We start from the raw sequence: 20409 nt of genomic DNA, 5'->3' as shown, positions 1-20409 counted from the left end.
TTTTTTTCCCCCTCCAAATAACTAAAACCAGGACTTAAGATGAACCTCATCTCCAACCAAACTGCACAGAAGAGGTGGCTCTCCGCACCTTTTCAGAGTAGGTGCCATTTTTAAATGCCATTTTTCCAACTGTAAAAACCTTTGCATAGATGCAGACATTGTTTGTTTAAAGTCCCAAAGAGATCCCCTAAAGGTCCCAAACCTTTTCCGTTTTCGAAGCTTCCACACACGATATTTTGCCTCTGTAATTAAAAATATCGTGAACATTTTTTTCTTGCCCAAGGGATGATCGAATTGCAAGTAAATTGCCTCCTCCAGTGTGAACTGTCTTATCCTCAAAAATCTACAAATTCTCTTCCAAACTTCCTGCGTGAATCAACAGTAATAAAATAAATGGTACACTGTTTCAATTTCGGTACAAAATTCGCATAATCTGTTGCCTGTCTGACTAAATCTATATGTGATATCGTTCACTGGTATGTTTCAGTAACCAACCCTCCACAAAAAATCAATACGCGATGGGTAGTTTCCACCAATTTTTAGATTTTTAAAAAACAACTGCGCATTATGGTTCCTAAATTTGGCTTTCCTGGATTTTCTGAGTTAAACAGTGCCCAGTAGAGTCGTTTTAAACCACCCTTAAAAGGATCTATATCTTTCTCCCTTAACTTCATGCACAGACCAGTTAGTTTAACTTCTGTTCCGGGTAAAATAATGGAGTCACTGGTTAAAGATGCATTACAGGATCATCTAGACAAGACTGCAGCAATAATTCAAACACAGCATGGGTTTGTTAAGGGAAAGTCTTGTCTGACAAATTTGATTGGTTATTATGATGTGGTCACAAAGGAACTGGATGCAAAAAATAATTTTGATATCATATACTTGGATTTCAGGAAAGCTTTTGACACTGTTGCGCATGGAAGACTACTGTACAAATTGGAGCAGAATGGTATTAAGGGTAAGTTGCTACAATGGATAAAAGGATGGTTAAGTGGGAGAAGACAGAGGGTGGTAATCAATGGGTGCTGCTCTTCGTGGACTAATGTTATTAGTGGAGTCCCACGGGGTTCGGTGTTGGGTCCACTGTTGTTTTGTGTATTTATCAATGATATTGATGAAGGTATATCAGGCTTAATGTCGAAGTTTGCAGATGACACAAAGGTTGGCAGGGTTGTTAATGACAGTAATGGCAGTGTGCTACTGCAACAGGATCTAGATAATTTGGGCAGATGGGCTAAGAAGTGGCAACTGAAGTTCAACCTTGACAAATGCAAAGTACTGCATATGGGTAGAAGTAACCCCAGAGAAACGTACCAACTGTGTGGTACTACACTTAAGGTGGTAGAAAATGAAAAAGACCTGGGAGTAATTGTGCAGTCAGATATGAAGTTTTCTGAGCAAAGCAGACAGGCTGCTAGGGGAGGTCATGGGGTTTTGTCAATGATATATAGGAATTTTGCTAGCAGGGAAAAGGAGGTGATTGTCCCTCTGTATAAGGCAATGGTCAGGCCACGCCTTGAGTACTGCGTACAGGTCTGGAGGCCTCATTTTAGGAAGGATGTAGATTTGCTTGAGCGTGTACAGAGAAGAGCAACACGATTGGTGAGGGGAATGAAGGGATTCTCTTACCAAGAGAGGCTTAAGTTCTGCAAATTGCAGTGGCTGGAGACTAGGCACCTGCGCGGTGATCTGATTGAGGTGTATAAGGCCTTGAATGGGTTGAGCACGCTGAATTCTGATGGGATCCTTTCACTTGTTCAGATTACGAACCTACGGGGACATAAGTTCAAATTAAGAAAGGACAGATGTAGAATAGATGTGCGGAAATTTTCCTTTAGCCAGTGGGTGGTTAATTGCTGGAACAAACTTCCATCTGTTGTTGTGGAAGTTGATAGGTTAAATAAATTTAAGGAGGAACTGGACATGCATTTGGAGGGAATGGTGTGATTTTTTTTTTTTTTTTTTTTTTTTTTGGCTGATGCTGCATAAGCTCCTACACTTGCTTTCTTGCATCATGTGCCACTACTACTACTACTACTATATCCCGAATTTTTTTGTAATATATAGGAATTGTCTCTGCTTTTGGCCCTAGATAATTGCTGCCTTTAATTAAGGCTGTATTAAATCCCATAAAATATTTTATCAGTATCGCTACTAAATGGTTATATTGCACCATATTAGCCACGTCCAATTAATTTTTGGAATACTTATTTCCCCATCTTCCCATGGTAAAAATAAAAATTTCTGCGCTATCTCTTGCCGTTTTCCTCCCCATAGAAACTGAAATGTTGGAACGTAAAATCGTCTCATTGTCCTAGCTCTGATTCCCATTATAAACACCGTGTATAAGATTTTAGGAAGAATTACGGTTCTAACAATAATGGATTTGTTCTCAAAAGAAAATTGTCCCACTTCCCACTCTTTTAAACTTTCCCATATTTTAGTGGTGAGCCCTCCTACAGGTAGCATGGGACTCTCTCTAAACGGAACTCCCAATATTTGAATCGATTTATCCGACTCCACTTCTCGTTGTGGTAAAGGCCGATGTACCCATTCCCCTAACAATTTGATCCTAGTTTTATCTTCGTTTATGTTTAATCCCGACTTTTTACCAAAAGAAGTGACGAGTGACATAAATTCTTCCACCGCATAACTCGTAGTGAGAGTGGCGGTAACATCATCCACATACACTATACATTTACACTGCTCTGTCGGCTTTGGCAACGGTATCCCCTGAATGGCATCAGTTCTGTCTATTCTTCCCAGTAGTGGTTCTAGTGTTAACGTAAATAACAAAGGACTAAGCGGACATCCTTGTTTTACTCCCCTATCAATTTTAATGTTTTTCGAAATTTCTCCATTTATCAAAAGTCGTGTGCTACTACGTGTACATAGATTTCTCAGGACTGTAAACAACTGAGCTCCTATGTTCGTATCTTTAATTATAGAGAAAAGGTAGTCATGGTCAATTCTATTGAAAGCCTTTACTAGGTCGATTGCCACTAACGCTAAATTGTAACTCTTTCGTTTCCGATATTCTAATATATCTTTTAATAGCCAAAGGTTATATTCTATCCGCCTCCCCGGTATACCGTAGCACTGTGTGCTTCTAAATTACCTGGGTTACGTTGCGTTTTAACTTAGCTGTCAAAATCTTTGCAAATATTTTGTAGTCACAATTAGCCAACGTTATAGGTCTCCAGTTACCAATTTTCGTTAAATCCCGTCCATGCTTCGGAATGAAAGTAGTATAGGCATTTAAAAAGCCTTCAGGCACAACCCCTTCCTGAAAAAATTTGTTAAAGACGGCCAGAAGAATAGGCACTAACAAGTTCCAAAATTCTTGTAAAATTCAACCTCCAAACCATCCAGTCCTGGCACGCATCGTAATTTACATGATTTTAGAGCCACAGTTAGATCTCCCATAATTATTTCCCTGTCCTGTAATGCTTTTTGCTCGGGTGTGAATTGTCCAATTGTCCAAATGGAGTTGTCTCTCTCTTTTTTCTGCAAAGCAAGCTCTTTTTCATAGTAATTTACAAATCTATTCATAATAGTTAGCGTTGTTGAATGTGTGTTGTCATAGTCTTTAATTTCCTGAACCGTTTTGGCTAAATTATTTAGCCTTAGTCTTCTTTGGTAAAATGCAGCTGAAGGACTATCAGCCTCCCTAAATTTCAGCTGTATTTTTCACGCCTTTTCTTTCTCTTCTTCCAATATTATACCGTCAATAATCGCTTGTACTTCTGCTGTTTCCCTTTCATCCCCGCACCGTTGGTAAATTCTTTTTTCTTGTAAGAGATCTTTCAGTCTATTTCTGCATTGTTCGTTTCATTCCTTTATTTTTGAGTAATAAATTGATTTAGCACTTTTTCTTTAATTTTCGTCCACATTTCCCACTCATTTCCACCTTGCTCTACTATCTTTTTAAAAACTGTTGTAAAGTCCCAATCCCCTCTCTCTGGAACTGTTGGGTTGAGCTTCGAATAGCCTTTTCCCAGACTAACATTCATAAATAAATCTCCCTTCCACATTACTGCCATGTGATCTGAAACTTGTCGACCTCCCGCAAATTTCACATGCCGTATCATTGTCATCTTATCCTTCAACTGACTCGTTGCATAAGTGCGATCTATCCTAGTTCCTATATTATTGGCTATTCTGGTGGCTGCTCGTTTCCCTGGATTTTTTTCCAAGTCCCATTTAGTACAAACCTCAATTAATTCCACGCTCTCAGCGTTAGGCATATCTTTTGGCAGCTCGCTCGCTTTCTGCTGGCCTCCCCCACCAGCAACTCTTTCAGCAAACATGTGTTCCAGGCATTGAATGAATTTATGCGTGGAAGCTCCGCGTTTTTTACAATTATTAAGGCAGTTGGCCGTAATATGACATGTGCCATTACAATTAAAACAACGTGATTTTTGGCATTCTGCTCCCAAATGGTCTTTACCTCCACACCTCAAACAAACTTTCTGAACTCCTGGGTAATTTATTAATAACCTATGACCCATCAAATCAACGATGTTTGGCACGGGTGTTTTCATGTCAATATGAATTTGCACCGTACCTGTTTCTATGCCTGTCCATTCCTCATATTCTTTCCTGTGAATCTTAACAACCTTACCAAACTTGTTGAAAAAGCTCTCGACAGGACTATTAGACATTTCTACCGGAAACCTGTCAGTAGTAACCACTTTGCGTATGTTACCAATTTGCACAGGTTTGATCATTACATTTCTAATAGAAAACCCTTCCAAAACCTTTTCTCTTGCCTCTACTGTTTTCAAGACCAACTGATATTTTGCCTCGGTAATGGAGTTAATTCTTTTATCTCGTGAACCGAAACAACCTGAGTCACTCCCCGCATTACCTCTCTAATTGGACAAACCTCTGTAGTCTCGAAACTCCACTGTTCTTTCTCTAAAAAAGAACTGTGCCATAATTAATCTCGGTTCCTTAAGGAAAATGAATAGATAAAAATCCCATGTTCTGCCTGACAACAGCAAAAACGAAAAAAGAAAATACTTAACTTGGCAGAAATAAATTTCAAAGAAATGTAAAACAAAAGAAAATCTATCACTTACTACCCTCCTAAAGGAGGTTCCCCACAAAGGGGTAACCTCAGCTGAAAGGGCCGCTGCTAATCTCTTGATACGATCGGACACTTTCCTCACCCTTCAGAACGAGTAGAACATATCTGAACGAAACAATTCACAAACTAGCCTCTAGACGATCGTTTCGAAGCTATTGGGCTTCATCATCAGTGGCGGGCAGGTACCCTGGTAATGCAACATTCCATCACAGTTGCGAAGTTATATTCAAAATATGAGAGATGCCAAAGGGTGTTGGTAAAAATGTAATTTGAAAATGAAATGCACAAGACATAATTCTTATGGGTTTTGGTAATTAACAATATAGTATCAGTGTAAATACACCATAGTTAACCCATAAATTTGAATTACGTAAGTAGTATAGAAGGCATCGTTTAATTGTATCTCACAATATGAGATACAATTAATCGATTCTAATTTATTCCTGTTTCTTACTATAACCGAGCAGGTGAACCACACACTGACTCCGTAGATGATAACAGGTAGGAACATTGCACAGTATATGATTGCCGGGGTCTTTCTTTTGAGCCCCCCAGCCTATCCAAGTGATCCTGGCAATCATACCTGCATAATTTCTCACTTTCTTTGCCAAGTAGGTCAAATGGGAATAAAAAGTTAATTTTGAATCGATGACTACTGCAAGATATTTTAGTTCTGTTATTATTTTTATAGTGGTTGTGTTAATTTTGATTTGTGGATGTCTTCTTATGCCCAAATTACCTTTTAGAAGTACAGTAGAACGTCGGTTATCCGGAATAATTTGAAAGGCTGATCTTTTTTTTACGGTAGTACAGTAAGCTCCGGTTATAGTGGTAACGTTTGAAAATTGAATTTTGTTTATAATAAGAGAAAGATCGAGTTTACTACCTGTTTATAACAGATTGTACAAACAAAAAGCCCAATAAACCAAAAACTGCAAATTGTTTTTATTGGTTTATGGTTGTGACCTTCAGAAATGTGCTTTAGAAAAATATCACACAGATCTGGGTTTTCTCGGAAACCACGAGCGAATTTCAGATTAGTTTAGCTCCAGATTCGGTAAGAATAATATCGGCCTAAAACTGTGCAATTTATTATATTTCTCAATTTTTAATGGTAAAATGTGAACAAAAGTAAGTGCATAGTTTTAACATAGCAACAATAAAAGGATTAGAAATGGTGAATATTAATGTTTAATTTAGAGATTAAATTTATCTGATACATCCAGCAATTTATCTGATACAAATACATCTTCAAGTTTTCTAATAGCTAGCAAGTTCCTATATGGTCAGCAATTGAAGATTGAGTGGTTCTCAAGAAAATGAGAGAATGAGCTAGTCCATTCCATGCTAATTTGTTTAACAGCGGAATTAACAGCTGCCTAATATATTAGTTAAATGCATGTGTGGGTTTGTATGTGTATGTAGACAGATTCACATAGTATTTATTTATTTTTTATTTATTTTTTTGTATATTTCATTACATATACATTTTGTCTATGAAAAAAGGAGCCATCCCTTGGCAAAAATGGAGTTCCTGTGTTCAGTTACTGTTTGATTCCATTCCTAATGTTTGCATGTGGAAATGCAGTTACAATTTTCCATTTCATCTTCTTCAAAAATTGCAAAACAATCTCTGGATGCTTCATGTATATGCCCTGTCCTCCAACACAAGGTTGAAAAGGCCTTAGTTTGATCTTGTCAGTGATGTTAGGAATATTTATGGGGTTTTTCATGGCTGAGTTAATCATAATCAGTCTTGAGAGAGGTTTGCATTCCCCCCCCCTCTTCTGCAGAAACTTGGATTTTTTACATCCAGCAAAAGAGCAAACTGACTGAAAAATACATTTAATTACTGGTACAATGTACCAATGCATCATAGCCTTAGTTGCTTTGGCACTTACTACACACACCTAACCTAACTTCACAATGTATACTTAAGGCATGATTATGGAATTCAGCAGGGAATCCAAAAATGTCACCAAATCTTAAGCACTTTGCATTGTGTAGGATTTTAACTTGCTTACTATAAATTTTAACACTTCATAGACATTAAAATTCACTTGATAATAATTTACATGGTAAAAATAATTAGCTATTCATATTTCACTATAATTCTTTAATCAGTATTTTTTGATCAGAGTTATTCAACAGTTACAAAGTAGAACTCACAAGAATGAGCATTCTTGTGTAGCTTTTGTGAAATCAATTCTCCCATAGTGAATGTCAAAGTATAATAATTTAGTATTAACTTAGTATCCAAAAATTATAAGTTTTTTGCCTACATATATGTGTGTGTGTGTCATGGATTTAGGGAAGTACAACTCTCTCTGTGATGTATGGAGCTTTGGTATCCTTATGTGGGAGATATTTTCATTGGGTAGTACACCTTATTGTGGTTTGACCAATAACAGAGCCAGAGAATTAATTGATAACGGTAAGTGGAATTGTCCTATTATTTGTTTCAGTAATTATCATTTAGAATAGGCATGTGCTTCCTATAGGCTTCATAAATAACTTGCATGAATATAGTATATCATGCATGTATTATGTCTTAGAGTTAATATATAGGATGGTGTGTTACCTTAAAAAATTTGAACAATTCCTTTAAATGTTATATAACATCATGTAAATATAATAATAATAAAGTTATATGGGCATTAAATTGATTTCAAGATTTAAATTGTGTAAATTACAACTTTTCCTCAGTAAACTGGCATATGGCCCACTTTGTATTTTCATACTATGTCTTTGTTTGTTGCAGTGCTCCTACAGCTCGGGACTAGATAAGGTCTGTACATTAAATTAATGCAAAAAGTAACTCAACATCTTATTTAGACATCAGATTTCTTTCTGCACACTAACAGTAAGCCAGTATTATCTGGGAAGGGAGAGGGGGGAGGACTTAGAAAGTTGAGTATAAATTTGTGTTTTCCTCTTGTTTATGTTGACCGAGCTGTTTCCTTCTGAGGCTGCATGAATTTTTCCCTGCTGTTGCAGTCATAAACAAATCCATTTACGAGACAAGTGCCCATTTACCACAATAGGCAGGTATTTCTGCAGTACTGATATAATTTGTGTTTACATGATTGGAACATGCTGCCATTCCAGGAAGCTCTACAGAATAACTGTCAGTTTGGAGGAAAAAGGCTACAATTTCAGACCCGGATATTCTGAATGAGACAGATGTACACCTAAACTTGGGTTTGATTTGGGTAAGGTTGTGTCACTTGCTCTCATTGAGCAACCTGGAGCTAGTTGAAGGAGCACTGTATAAATTGTATACTACATAAACTATAGAGAACCACCTTTTGATAACAGACTTCCCTTTGATGGATGGAGTCATTATTTATGCTTCATAGAAACAGAATCTTTCAGTCAAGGAGATTGTAAAAGAAAGTGCCTGATCAGCATAGATGCCTGATCAGCATAGATGATAGTATGGATAAGTTAGTGTATTTGCTTTGATTGCCTATAGGTGCCAAGTGTCATGAATCACCCAGAAATGATATATATATGAGATTGCAATATAAGTGCCTGGACCAGGTGTGGTCAACCTTTGTGTGGCTGGCCAAATGAAATTGCTTTGAAATATGGTCCATGAAATTTTTTAGAACTTCATGAATACTTAATTTTTCAGATCTCTCAGGATTTATTACATGGTGCTTAAAAAATGAAATAAGTGCATGTTATATGCACTTTGATTAACTGCATATGCTATAATTCTCATTGTGAACTTTTTTTGTTTATTAAAAATGGATTATTATAAATGTTATATCATTTAAACAAACATTAATATGTAATACAGTACTTACATATTTTTATTCGTAAGTAACAAAACAAATGGATTCATAGGTAATAAAAAAAAAATTACTTCATCTTTCTTTTTTGTTGAAAGTATTCCAGGTGCAATTGGAATAACTGAATTGGCAAAGTATTCCAAGTGCAATTGGTTATAATTGTCACAATAAGATTATGACATCCCATCTCTACGATCAAATATTCATTAATTCATCAATAGAAGAACACCATGGGCCTTCTTTGCTGCCTGTGTATACTGCTCAGAGAACTTCTTGTCTGACTTTTACTACTTCCTTTACTATTTTCGAATTCAACCTCACCAAGTATATAAATTATTTGGAGTTGCTATTCTGTAAGTGTAAGATGTTGCATTTTCTGCATTAAGATGTAACTGCTACTTTTCTGACATTCTCTGAAATCTATCTGCTTGACACTGTTTAATAACTACTCTATTGATCTTGACATCATCTGTAAATTTCAACATCACACCCTGTATTGCTTTGTCAGTGCCATTTAACCCCTGATTAGTCATGCAAAACTTTCAAATTACCAGTCGTGTATTTTTTGGGGGAAAAAAAATTGTTTATAAATGTATATTTTTTGATGTCAGTCTTCATTTAGTATTATAATAACACAAAATGCATTTTTAAAAAAATATATTTACTTTCAAAACAAGTTTAAACATATTTTCATATGAAATATGGTATATATGTTTTCATAACTTTCACAAAAAATTCCTTTTCAAAAATTATTTTACAACTTCAACTTTTAAAGAAGTTTTATGTAACACCTACAGAAAACTTTTTGCACAAACTTTATTACAAAAATTTTTATAAGTGTTTTTAGTTACATAAAGACTGTTTTAGTTACATTAATTTTGTTTACATTTAGTTGCATAAAATCTTTTTCTAGCCCCCTGCTGGATGTTTATATCCACTTGTGCATCTGTACATTTATTTATATCAAATAATCTCTGAAAAGGTGATTTGATATAAATAAATACCAATGTGACAAAGCTACCCATTGCATGCTTTGCTTGTGATGGGTAGCTTTGTCACATAGCTTTTCCTTAAAAATTCTGATTCAGGAGCAGTTCTTGGTGAATTCTGTTCACCAGTATGAAAAGATTGATTATTATTACTGCTACACTTCTTCATTTCTAACATAATCAGTGATACAAATCAAAAGTCAAATCCATAATGAAGGATTGCAAAAATTTTCATTGACATCATTCTATGCGTTTTACTTTTTATGTTTACAATTTTTTTGGTGAAAAATTACCACCAGCACAACTGTTGTGTTAAAAAATCAAAAACAGTGGTATCAGTACCAATCCCTTGGGAATCCCACTTCTTATGTTAGCCAGTCTGAAGAGTAACAGTTAATCACAACCCTGTACCTCCTACACAGCAGCCACCCTATGATCCATCTAAACATTTTTCAGTGATTCCAACATGTTCAAGCTTATACTGTAACCTCTCATGCAGGACTGAATAAAAAATGTTTTGCAGAAATCCAAGTAAATAATGTCAAAATTATTTCCTACATCCAGCTCATGAGTGACTCTGGTTAAATACATTTTTTCTTGTATGCTATATTTTATTCAGAATTCCATTTCTATCCCTGTAATTGTGTACTACATTTTTGATCATTGATTGCATGATTTTCTCCTACCACTGAAGGGAAAATTTTGTTTGAGGAATTTAGTAGTTCCTCAAACAAAAATAGATAATTCAGCAGAGCATACAATAAATATTTTTGTTGATAAAAACCAGACAGGAAACATAGCAGAAAAAATTTTAAAAAGTAAAATAATAAAATAGCCTGCCTAAGAAAGAGAGAATATCAGGAAAAGGAAAAAAGCACCAAAACTAGATTGCATAGAAGAAAAATTTTCAGAAGTGAAAACCCCAGAATGCCAGTGAAGATAATTTGTCTCATTGATCCCTCAACATGGGAACTCTTTTGTGTTGAGAGGACCCCCAATGATGCTGTTGGGATTCCAGATTAGCATCACGGGGATCCAATGCCCATATCTTGGTTCCAGGGTTACATCCTTGGAATCTGGTGTGTGTGCAGCCATGCACTGCGACCCACAGAAAGTCAGAAAGGGGGAACCTTGTGGGTGAGGGCCTAGCCCTAATATCCCCCTTTCTACCCTGCTTTGATAAGATGGGAGGCCCCAGACCACACTGACTGGGAACAATTGGCTGGTGGTCCTTAGTGTTGGGGACAACTGCATTCCAGTTAGTCTCCTTTCCTTTGGTCATGGCGCCTCCATAGCCAGGTGGGCAGGAGCAGCAGTGCGTAGCACATGCTTCTTGATTAGGCTGGGGTTCGAGCCCGTGACCACCAAATATGGAGGATGCGGAAAGGTCAGGGAACGACCACCGCATATCCCTGGAGCAATATGGCCTTAGTTGCTAATGCTCCTAAAAACAAAGTAACAACAACAATAGATCTCGAAGCCTTTTGAACTTTGCCAGTGCAAAGTTTGTATAGTGAACCTAATTAACCCCATTATCTCTTAGAAGACAAGCCCTCCTATGTCTATATGCTGCTAATATACAAAGCTTTTCTACTCATCCAAATTAAAACTCTCTAGTGGTTTTTTTTTTTTTTTTTGGCGCCTTCGTAGCCAGGTGTGAGCAGCAGTGCGTAGCACACGCTTCTTGGGTAGACTGGGGTTCGAGCCAATGACCACCAAATACGGAGGATGCGGAAAGGTCAAGGAATGGCCGCCGCATGTCCCCGGAGCAATATGGCCTAAAAACCAAATAACAGCAGTGTTTTTTGTTTTGTTTTTTTTTTGTGAGGCAAAGCCTAGAGAGCCTCAACCTGTGGAACTTCACTTGAAAGAACGGCCCTGAGTGCCAAGCATTTCTAGTGATCAGGCAATTTCTCTGCGGTTATAAAGCGATTTCTAAAGTGATAGTGATAACACATTTATAGAGTTCAAAGCAAATTCTGTATTGTATATATACAGTTGCTGAAAGGTATCAGCACAAAGGATCCTAAGAAAGGAAAGACACCTTTCTTTTATTTATTTTCTAGTTCCACTAACTACTAATCAACTTCTGCTTGGTCACTAGGTGGCATCGCTCCTGCCTCCTTGTGGCGGAGCCGGAAACCTGGGAGGAAAAGCTCTCACTCCCAGGACTAAAAGGAGCAAACATGAATGATCTAAATATCACAATACAGATCCCAAAGATCCAAATCCTTTGAGTCAGAAAAATGAGGATAATGAGACAAATGTAACCAAAAGACAAAAAAAGGACATGACATCACTTCATGCACCTACTTTTCTAGTCCTTCATTCAACATCAGAACAGCCACTGGGAAAACTTTTGCCATTTATCATCCAAAAATGTCTAGAAAGTATGGCTGGAACACCAAAAAATGTCAAGCAACTGAAATCTGGCAACATTTTAGTCGAGACAGCCAATGCAAAACATGCAGAAAGACTGATTCAGATGAGAACTTTTGGTGGGATCCCAGTAGCGGTCTCTCCCCATAATAGCCTAAATACATGAAAAGGAGTAATTTCTGAATGGGAATTATTAGCAACTCAGAAGAAGAAATTAAAAATGAGCTGGAAGATCAAGGTGTCATAGCTGTGAGAAGGATTAAAGTTACTAGAGATGGTATACTTGCTCCAACCAGAAATCTGATACTGACCTTTAACACTCCCAAACCACCTACATCGGTGAAGGCCGGATATCTAAATTGTAACATCAGACCATACATTCCGAATCCTCTCTGCTGCTTTAAATGCCAAAAGTATGGTCATTCACAAATGGCATGCCATGGAGTGCTATCTTTTCAAACTGTGGATCTCAGGATCACACCAATCAGAACTGTCTAGTTGAGCAACCAAAGTGTCCAAATTTTAAGGCGGGGACCATTCCGCCTATTCGAGAAACTGTGAATATTGGAAAAGAGAAAAACAGATAGAAAAATATAAAGTAAAACACTGTGTGGCATGCCAAGAAGCCAAGAGCACCGTACTCCCGACTACCATAAACAGACCTTCCTATGCACATGTAATAAAAAATCACCATACAATAGAGACTCAAACAGATTTCACGATTCCTCCACAGAAGTCCATTTCAGACTGGGCACGAGCACTACTTATAACATAGCAGCCAAAACAAAAAGAGAAACTCACAAACACACCACTATCTGTACCGCCCGATGCAAAACATTCAGAAATGAAAGCCCTTCAAGAAAAACAAAATGCTATAAACCAAAAGTCAACGGAAAAAATGGACACAGAAGCGACCAATCAAGCAGACGAATCAATACTAGAGATCTTTGCGGAAGAAGATAGGGATACCGGTATACCATATTTTCAAAAGGAAAAATTTAAGTTATAAAACCTTAAAGCAGCATCTAGAAAACAGTCTGACACATTCTCCAAAACCAAATAATGGGAACTATAATCCAATGGAACTGCACAGGATATCAACCTGTAAATTGTAACATCAGACCATACATTCAAATTTATTTAGGCTATCAACTTCCACAACAAGGGATGGAAGTCTGTTCCGACAACCAACTACCCGCTGGCTAAAGGCAAATTTCCGCACATCTATCCTACATCTGTCTTTCCTCAATCTGAATTTATGCCCTCTCAGGTGATTATTCTGAGCAAGAGGAAGGATCCCACCAGCATTGAGCATGCTCAAACCATTCAAGGCTTTATACACCTCTATCAGATCACCTTACTGCTTACTGGTGCCTAGTCTCCAGACACTGTAATTTGCAAAACTTAAGCCTTTCTTCGTAAGAGCAACCCTTTGTTCCATTCACTAATCTTGTTGCCCTTCTCTGTACTCGTTCCAGCAGCTCTACATCCTTCTTGAAATGAGGCCTCTAGACCTGTATACAGTACTCTAGGTGTGGCCTGACCATTGCGTTATACAAGGGAATAATCACCTCCTTATCCCTGCTAGAAAAATTCCTGTATATCATTGACAAGACACCATGAGCTACTCTTGCAGCCCGTCTGCACTGCTCAGAGAACTTTATATCTGCCTGCACAATTACCCCCAGGTCCTTTTCATTCTCTACCACTGTCAGTGTAGTACCACAAAGTTGATACGTTGCTCTGGGGTTGCTGTTTCCCATATGTAGTACTTTACATTTGTCAATGTTAAACTTCATTTGCCACCTCTCAGCCCATCTGCTCAACCTTTCCAGATCCTGTTGCAGCAGCATAGCATCAGTAGTGTCCTTAACAACCCTGCCAACCTTTGTATCGTCTGCAAACTTGGACATTAAGCTTGATATACCATCATCAATATTATTTATAAATACAGAAAGCAATAATGGATCCAACACTGAACCCTGAGGGACTCCATTAATAACATTAGTCCACGATGAGCAGTGTCCATTGATTACCACTCTCTGTCTTCTCCCCTCAACCACCCCTTTATCCATAGCAGCAGTTTGCCTCCAATGCCACACTGCTCCGATTTGTGCAGCAGTCTTCCATGTGCAACAGTATCAAAAGCCTTTCTAAGATCCAAGTATATAATATCAAAGATATTCCCTGCATCCAGTTCTTTTGTGACTGCATCATAATATCCAATCAGATTGGTCAGGCAAGACTTTCCCTTAACAAAACCATGCTGTGTCCGAGCTATAACTGAAGTCTTGTCTAGATGATCCTGCAGTGCTTCTTTAACCAGTGCCTCCATTAATTTTCCTGGAACAGAAGTTAAACTCACAGGTCTATAATTACGTGTCAGCCTTTGATGCTCCTTTGTGAATTGGGGTCACATTTGCATATCTCCAGTCTATGGGTACCTCCCCTGAGTCCAAGGAAGCTCTCATAATTATGGCTAATGGTTTTAATGGCTATGCAGTACGCATAGCCATTAAAACTCTCATAACTATTATAAGAATTTGCAACTGCTTCGAGGGTTGTGTTTATCGGAAGAAACTGGAAAGGAATGTGCAAATTTACCAGAATCTATCCAGTTATATTAAAGGAGGCAGCAAGGGAAGTAAGCAAACCCTTAGCCATAATTATGAGAGCTTCCTTGGACTCAGGAGAGGTACCCATAGACTGGAGATATGCAAATGTGACCACAATTCACAAAGGAGGATCAAAGGCTGACACGTAATTATAGACCTGTGAGTTTAACTTCTGTTCCAGGAAAATTAATGGAGGCACTGGTTAAAGAAACACTGCAGGATCATCTAGACAAGACTTCAGTTATAGCTCGGACACAGCATGGTTTTGTTAAGGGAAAGTCTTGCCTGAACAATTTGATTGGATACTATGATGCAGTCACAAAAGAACTGGATGCAGGGAATAACTTTGAACCACATGTCAATGTGGTTCCTGATGAAAATCCCGGATAGAAAATAAATGAAGGGGATTGGAAAATGTATAAATATTTTGCAAAACTGGATGCAGATATTATCAAGAAAAATCCATTAGAGGCATTAGTACAATATGTAACAAATAAACTAATCAAAGCTGCTGAACAAAGTATTCCAAAAACATCATCGCACCTCCCAACACACAAAATCATGATGGAATGATGAATGTTTACAAGCTAAAAGAGAAAGAAATAAAACCTGTAATATTTTTTGAAGATGTCCCACAACGGAGAACCGTTGTGGGGCATCTTCAAAACCTCATATCATTCAAAAAGTCACGAGCCAGAGCTAGATATGTTAGAAGGGCCAGTAGGAAAGCATCTTGGATAAAATTTGCATCCACTTTAACAAGTTCCACACCATCTCAAAATGTCTGGAAAAAATAAGGAAAATGAATGGCAGAAACCAGATTAATCCACCTCCAATCCTAAAATGCAACGGACAAGTCACTGCACAGCCTTCAGAAATAGCCGATGCACAGGGCGAAACCTTTGCCAAAACATCGGCAATCATCTCATATACTCCCAGTTTTCAAACATACAAGGCAAGAATAGAAAGACACAAACTGAATTTTTCCACAAGAAAAGATGAACAGTACAACCTTCCATTATCTTTCCATGAATTGAAAACTGCCTTATCCCTGACAAAGCTGTAGGATCTGACAAAATTCACTACACGAGGTTAAAGGAACTTTACGACCAATCACAAATGGCATTACTTGATTTGTATAACAAAGTCTTCCTAAAAACCAATTTCCAGATAGTTAGCATCGTGCAATAATTTTGGCTTTCCCAAAACTGGGAAAGGATCTTTCTAATCCACGCAACTACCGTCCAATTACTTTAACAAGTTGCCTAGGTAAAGTTATGGAAAAAATCATCAAAACAGGAATAATCTTCTCAACCTGGCACAACATGGTTTTAGGAAAAATCGCTCAACACTAGACCTACTTATAAAATTAGAAAACAGTATACAGAATGCCTTCATCCGAAAGGAACATCACGTCATGATCTGCTTTGATATAGAAAAGGCTTACGATATGGCATGGCGTTATGGAATCCTTCAAAACCTATACCTCCTTGGATTACGTGGGCATCTTCCTAATCCAAAATTTCTTGCAACACAGGACATTTCAAGTTAGACTGCAGACTACCCTTTCAAAGGTTTTCATCCAAGAAGAAGGGGTGCCTCAAGGGTCGGCGTTTAGCACTACCCTTTTTGCTATTAGAATAAATACCATAACAGAGCATATTCCAAGAACCGTTGATTCAGCTTTGCATGTTGATGATTTCAGTATTTCCTATCACTCTCAGAATATGTGAAGTATAGAATGGCAGCTACAAGGAACAATAAACAAAATAAGCAAATGGGCTCAAACAAATGGCTTCTGGATTTCCACACAAAAAACAGCATGTGTACACTTCTGTAGAAAATGAAACCTACACCCTGATCCTGAATTGAAATTTGAAGGACATATGATTCCAGTGGTACCAAGTATAAGATTCTTAGGACATCTCTTAGATAAGAAACTAACATTCCTTGAACACATTAAACAACTCAGACTTTTGTGCCTCAAGAAATTAAACATACTCAAAGTTCTTTCCACAACAACATGGGGAGCAGATCCATATACACTTCTCAGTCTTTATCGAGCAATAATTCGTTCCAAACTAGATTATGCAGCAGCTGTTTACGACTCAGCGAAGCCAAGTGCACCGAGATGGTTAGACCTCATACACCACACTGCTCTCCGTATAGCACTTGGAGCTTTTCGAACTTCACCTATACAAAGCCTTTATGCAGAAGCTCGTGAACCTTCACTACAACATAGACGACAGAACTTGTTATTACACTATGCCATCAAGATAAAATCCATCACCGATCATCCAAATAGAGAGGTTCTGTTTTCATATAACTGGGAAAACATATACCAAGCCCATCCATGAATTAATCGATCTGCCAACATCCATCTGAAAGATTTACTACTAAGCCGAGAGCTTAATTATGACACCGTAGATACTACGATTGCACAGACAATTCCACCATGTTGTGTAGTTCTACCCATATATGACATGTATTTTCAAAGCTGGAGGAAAATTACTCTATCAAGAATAAACTAGGAAAGCAATAACAGTTACATGCAGCATACAAAGAACAATATCCACATCACACTTTCGTATATACAGATTGGTCTAAAACAGACTTGTGTAGGAGCTGTGATTCATTTTGAGGATAGTGGATAGTACCCTCATCCAACAACTCCCAAAAGAATGCAGTATTTTTACTGCCAAATTACAAGCCATTTCGATGGCCGTAAATGAAATCAAACACAAACAGATAGCAAACAGCATAATTTTCACGGACTTGCTTAGCTCTGTTATTGCTTTGCAGAATGCAAATACCACAAGACACCCAATCCTACAACATATCCAATATTCAGTGTCAAAGCTATTACAAAGAAATCGCAATATCAGATTCTGTTGGATCCGAGGCCACACAGGAATGACTGGAAGCAAAAAAGCAGACAAAGCAGCAAAGGAAGCTTCCACCTCTGATTATGCCTTTCACACAATACCAATACAGATTACAAGTCCTTGATCCACCAAAGCAGTGTAAAACAATGGCAACAACACTGGCTACATCAGACTAACAACAAACTTCATCTAATTAAAGAAACACTTCGACCGTGGACTACTAGCTTACAATCAAATAGACAGGAAGAAGTGATCCTCGCTCAATTGCGAATCAGGCATACACATATGACTCACTCTTACCTACTCAGAGGTGAAGACCCCCCCCCTCCCTCAATGCCAAAATTGTCAAATTCCATCACTTCATAGTGAACTGTCCATAATTTCATAGAGAATGTCAAAGAGCCTTTCCCACAATAATGAATACACAAAACAACCTAATGCTTAAAACAATTTTAGATGACTGGCCAAATATTACCGAAGTTGTCTTCTTCCTTAAGTTAACTGGATACTTTCAAAACATAAAATTAATAGTATACCATTTATAGAGAAGCTACACGAATATAAAGCAGAACCTTGGCTCTAAAAATGCTGATATATGAAACTCTCCTACCTAGGCTAGGTGCATTATAGCCTAAGCTGCCCTTGCGCCAATAGCTTTTAAATAACAACAACTTGAAAGAACAACTGTGTAACTATAATTTGGATTTAAGTAGCATCCATCAGGATACTAACATGTCTGATCCATCCTAGAGGACTCTTACTCCTAACTGCAATGACTTCTTCACACAATGGGGTAAGAACAGCTTTCCAGTCCTTAGTTCTCAACATTTGCACACCCCCATACTTCAGAAAATTCATCTAAATTTTCAGTATACATGGACAGCACAAAATCTCTCAATGCAGCAACCATTTTTCTTTCCTTCACATGTAGTATTTCATTACCTCTGAATGTACTATGCAATGGCTAAGCTGTGTGCAATTCAGCTAATCTTGAGAAAAATTCTGTCTTTCCTCATGGCCTGCCATCATTCAAATAGATTCCCCCAGTGCATTATCAGATATTCAAAATAATGTGCCCTCTTCTCATTCTGGTTTTGTAGACATCACAAGTCACTTTAATCCCTTTCAAGAACACAATAAAAAAATAATGCTGGATACCAGGACACTCTGATATTCTGGGAAATGAAGCAGCAGGTATGCTGCTGAATGAACTGACCATTCACCTTAGTCTTTTTCTCTAGTTCCCTATGTGGATTTTAAGAGCATAATCCATAAAGCATGCAATCTTGATTGGGCACAGATTTGGAAAGAACACACTTTTAAAAAAACTCTGTCAAATTAAAGTTGAACCACAAAAATGGAGTTCTAGCTCCTGCCGAAACAGACAAGAAGTATTAGCATGTTTGCACCTTCACCTAAAACCCATTGACCATTTATATCTGCTCCTTCTTCCTGTATGAATGACAAATGTTCGTAGTACACTTCTTCCAAAGCTGCTCTGCCTCTGAATGATGTCAAAGTTTTTCAGTGCTTATTATGATGAAGCCACCACAATAATATAATATTGTGGTGGCTTCATGAATGGCATTTTGCACAGGTCATTTTTTAAATAATTTAAATTAAAGCTGTTGTATGTGTAAAGTTTAGAATCTTTTCCACACATCTATCTTTCAACCATCCTTTTCCATGACATTTAATTTGATTGACAGTAGTCATCAGAGTTCAGCATTATGCAGGTTGATTGTTAATAAATCCAATTTTCATGCATTTATTCCTTTAGCATTCTATGCAGCAGTTCCAAAAATTTATTTTACAACTTAGTTTTGTTAAACAATCAATTGAAAACTACAAATAGTCAAAACAGCTACCTGTGATGTCCAAAACTTTGTTCTGAGAAGCTTAATCCTCAAATCAAGTGGTAAATCTGCAAGGTTTGTTTACTTGTATATACATGCACTCATATGTAGATTAATTGGTTAGCCCCTATTCATCATGGTGAAGTAAGGTAACTATTCTGCTTGTAGAAATTTTCTTTTAATAGATAATATTTAATTAAAAAACATTTTATTCTTTATTAATAGTAAAAAAATAGGCAAATATTAAAGTTTCTTGAAGAGATTAAAATACAAAATAACTCGAAAATTAAGTGTAAACTTAAATTCAGCTCTTATTTCAGGTTACCGATTGCCTTCACCAGATAATACTCCACTTCCTGTTTTTGAACTAATGATGAGGTGTTGGGAATACAGTCCAGAAAAAAGACCTCACTTTTGTGAAATACATTCCACCTTAAAAAGCATAGCTGAAAAATTGAAATAAATGTTTCATATTCAATCAGAAAGCATTTATATATTTTTGGATATATATTATATACAAATGTATGTCTGCAATTGTGATATAGCTAAAAGCTTATTTGAATATTTAATTTATGTGTTTTTCAATACCTTTGTTATAATAAGCTGTGATAAATACTCTAGATTTTTTATTATACTGAATCTTTAGAAATCAAATAGTCACAACTTTTACTTTTTTTATCCTATCTGTTGAATATTGGAACTCTGTGTACTCATGCATACACATATATTGGAAAAAGAGCAAGTATATCCTAATTTACATGGTAGCACCTGGTAAATCACATACTGCAAAAAT

The 20409-nt window shown here is 37.2% G+C and overlaps 1 protein-coding gene across 1 annotated transcript in view; it reads left to right on the top strand.

The window, feature by feature from the left end:
- FER (tyrosine-protein kinase Fer) overlaps positions 1-20079 on the top strand; it is a 298771-nt gene extending 278692 nt beyond the window's left edge. The window contains exons 16-17 of the mRNA XM_090370126.1: positions 7407-7529; positions 19937-20079. Coding sequence (XP_090226252.1) covers positions 7407-7529; positions 19937-20079 — 266 coding nt within the window. The remainder of the gene's footprint in view (positions 1-7406; positions 7530-19936) is intronic.
- The last annotated feature ends 330 nt before the right edge of the window (positions 20080-20409 follow it).

The sequence above is a fragment of the Mastigoproctus giganteus genome, chromosome 3, assembly GCF_048544385.1.
Source record: "Mastigoproctus giganteus isolate SK-2022 chromosome 3, ASM4854438v1, whole genome shotgun sequence".
Classification (NCBI taxonomy): Eukaryota; Metazoa; Arthropoda; class Arachnida; order Uropygi; family Thelyphonidae; genus Mastigoproctus; species Mastigoproctus giganteus.
Note: the sequence above shows the minus strand (reverse complement) of the source record. Positions and strands in the feature narration are given on the sequence as shown.